The sequence below is a fragment of the Oryzias melastigma genome, linkage group LG11 (assembly GCF_002922805.2).
Source record: "Oryzias melastigma strain HK-1 linkage group LG11, ASM292280v2, whole genome shotgun sequence".
NCBI lineage: Eukaryota > Metazoa > Chordata > Actinopteri > Beloniformes > Adrianichthyidae > Oryzias > Oryzias melastigma.
This window is the reverse complement of record NC_050522.1, coordinates 26,617,497-26,620,332: the sequence shown is the minus strand read 5'-3', so window position 1 is coordinate 26,620,332 and position 2,836 is coordinate 26,617,497. Positions and strand designations below refer to the sequence as shown.

The window sequence follows — 2,836 nt, the reverse complement described above, 5'->3', positions numbered from 1 at the left end:
ATGATGGATGGATGATGGATGGATGGACAGATGGATGGATGGATGATGGATGGATGGATGGATGATGGATGATGGATGGATGGATGATGACTTGATAGGATCAGCAGGTTCCTGATGACGTCATCATGTTGTTAAACGTTGTAATCAAAGACATTTTCCCTCATTGTTTGTTTGTTGTTTCTATTGATGTTTGTTTACATGTAAATATTCTGTGATTTTCCTCCATAAAGTCTTTAGTTTCTTCCCGACAGAACGATCGACCAACCGAACCTGCTGTTTGTCATAAACTCCGGTTCTAAATGAGATGATTTTATTGTCACGTGGTTGTTTGGAGGAGAAATGGAAATGAGAATCTGCGGGAGTCGAACAACAGGAGCGTTTTAATTATGGCGTCTGAAAAATGACTCTTTGAATTAGTAACTTTAAAAACTCGACGCAGAATAAACTCAGCAGAGTCAGGAGGAGGTCACGTGATCACTTCCGGTCTTCAGAGTTCATGTTTGAATCCCAGATTCTCCTCCGTCTCAGAACCAAACGATGAAAACAGGAGAGAGTTTAGTGATTCAGATCGATGTTTATGAAAATGTTTTTAACTTTTATTATTTGTTTAAAGTGAAATTCCGTCTGAATGAAGGAGAAACTCGAACTTCCTCCTGACGGATCGTCCGGGTTTCTCTCAGACTCCAGCTCCACGCAGGATCCGCGCGCGCGTCGGAGGGGGCGGGGCGCCGCGAGCACGCTCCTGATGGGAGGGCGGTCTGCGTGTGCGCAGCGCGCGGCTGCAGCAGCGGCGGCAGACGAACGGCGGAGACCCGCGTGGACATGCGGCCGCGCGTGGCCCCCTCCTCTGACACGCGCACCGGAGTGAAAGTGCGAAGTTAGGATGCGCAAACGGCCGCTCCGCGCGCCCGAACAGCTGTCCTCCTGCGGTCGTCGGGGTAACGGGGAGGCACGCGGGATGGTGTAGACGCGCGTGGCGCGCGCGGGACTCCGGACGGCCGAGCGGACCGGCCGGATTATGGCTCTCGCCTCGCTCTCCCTCAGCATCCTGGCGCTGGCGCTCTGCAACTTCCCGCTCTGCGCGCCCAGCAACCGGCATGCGGTGTACTGGAACAGCTCCAACCTGCTGTGAGTATCCGCGCACACGCGCACTCACGCGCACCTGCGGAAACGATGTTTGAATGTCGGAGGACGCGATCCAGCATGAATGTCAGTCACTGGAGGAGTTCAGTCAGTTCCCGGGAAAAGATCAAACTTCCGTCATGTGCCGCCCCCCCATCCTCATCTCCTCATTTGGATTCTCCAGTTATTCTCTTATTTTTGCCTCCATGTCATTCTGGCTCCATTACCTGCACCCCCCCCCAGACCCCCCATCACTCAGGTCTAATACCTGAATGAGATGCTGAGTGGAAGTGATGACAGTTCCTGCAGACATGATGAATCTTCACGTTCAGAACTATCAGAGTTATGATGACTCTTCCCGCCGTGAATGCATGCACCGTCACGTGCACGCTGCAGAGGCCTGCAGTTTCTGAGCGTGCGCTCCTCCAGCAGGATCCTCAGGACCACCACGCCTTCGTTCTCCCGTTTGCAGGCCTTCATTCAGCAGATATGTTCCTGCAGCTCTGAAAGCTCCTCGTGGAGCCGCAGCCTCTAAAATAATGCAAAAAGTGACCCAGTTTCCAGGTAGCGGACAAATCCACTGAGGCCACGGCCGGAATGCCGACAGCCGTCAGGCTGGGAGAGGCCTCGGGCTCGGAGCCCCCCCTCTGAGTCCCGGTACGACCCCCTCCCTCATCCAGACCTCGTTATGAGCTCAGGAGGAGGAAGGAGGCCTTCAGGGCAGCGGGCAGGAGACGGGCTCAGTCCGAAGGATTCTGGCTCCAGAACCACAGCAGTAGAAGAGTTACATTAGCTGTGATGATGCTGAAACTTTTGGCTGAAAATGGTGACAGAATTTACTTTAATTGCTGAAGAGATTTGCTGAAAATGCAAAAGCTATTTACTAAATTTGCTTAATAAAATGTCATTAAAGAACTATCAAAGAGCGCTGAAGATGACCTAAATTTGGGAGAAAATGGTAGAAAATTGCTTAAAAATCTCTAATATTTGCTAGTTTTGCTAAATATTTAGGTTGTTGCTGAGATATTAGCTAAACTCATTTTTTCTGGAAATTATTCTAAAAGATGAAAACATAACCCATGAATATATCTAAAGGTTTGTTGATAATCTACTTAAAAACTTTCTCATTCATTTCCTATGTTTTTCTGAATATTTTTACAAAACTATGAAGTTTCTAAAAACCAAAACACGAGCAGTAAAGTCCTGAACGAGCTGAACGTTTGATACCAAGATTTCTGAAATCGTGTGATTGATACGAGCTGAAAATGGTTGAGAAAGGACCAGGACAATCACTTTAATGTGATTGCTGACTGAACAATCACAGTAACGCTGCAGGATCAGGATCCCTCCGGTGGAAGTTCTGTTCGTGTTCCGGTTCTGGAAACTCAGCTCCTGATCTCTGCAAACACCTGGAACCTCTTTGATGTCGGCGTGCCGCTGCCGCACAGCCCCCATCAGAAAGTGTTGGCCTCAGCTCGTGCGCTCGGCGGCGTGCACGGCCAGCTCGTTACAGATGTCCCCGCTAATGGCTGACGGAGGCAGAAAAAAACCTGCGCAGGCCATTAAATCATCGGAGGCCATCTGCCAATTAGAGAGGAGGGGGTTGGAGAGGCTGGGGGGGTGCACTGCGGCAGCCTCGCCGCTCTGTCACCTCCCCGCCATCAGGTGTGTGGCCTCACTGGTTGCACAGGTCACATCTCCAGAATCGGGCGCT

General features: G+C 50.6%; 1 protein-coding gene across 1 annotated transcript in view; it reads left to right on the top strand.

Moving 5' to 3' along the window:
* Positions 1-744: 744 nt before the first annotated feature.
* The window catches only part of efna3a (ephrin-A3a), a 50,855-nt gene continuing 48,763 nt past the window's right edge, over positions 745-2,836 (top strand). Inside the window, exon 1 of the mRNA XM_024298456.2 lies at positions 745-1,128. Coding sequence (XP_024154224.1) covers positions 1,019-1,128 — 110 coding nt within the window. The 5' untranslated portion in view covers positions 745-1,018. The remainder of the gene's footprint in view (positions 1,129-2,836) is intronic.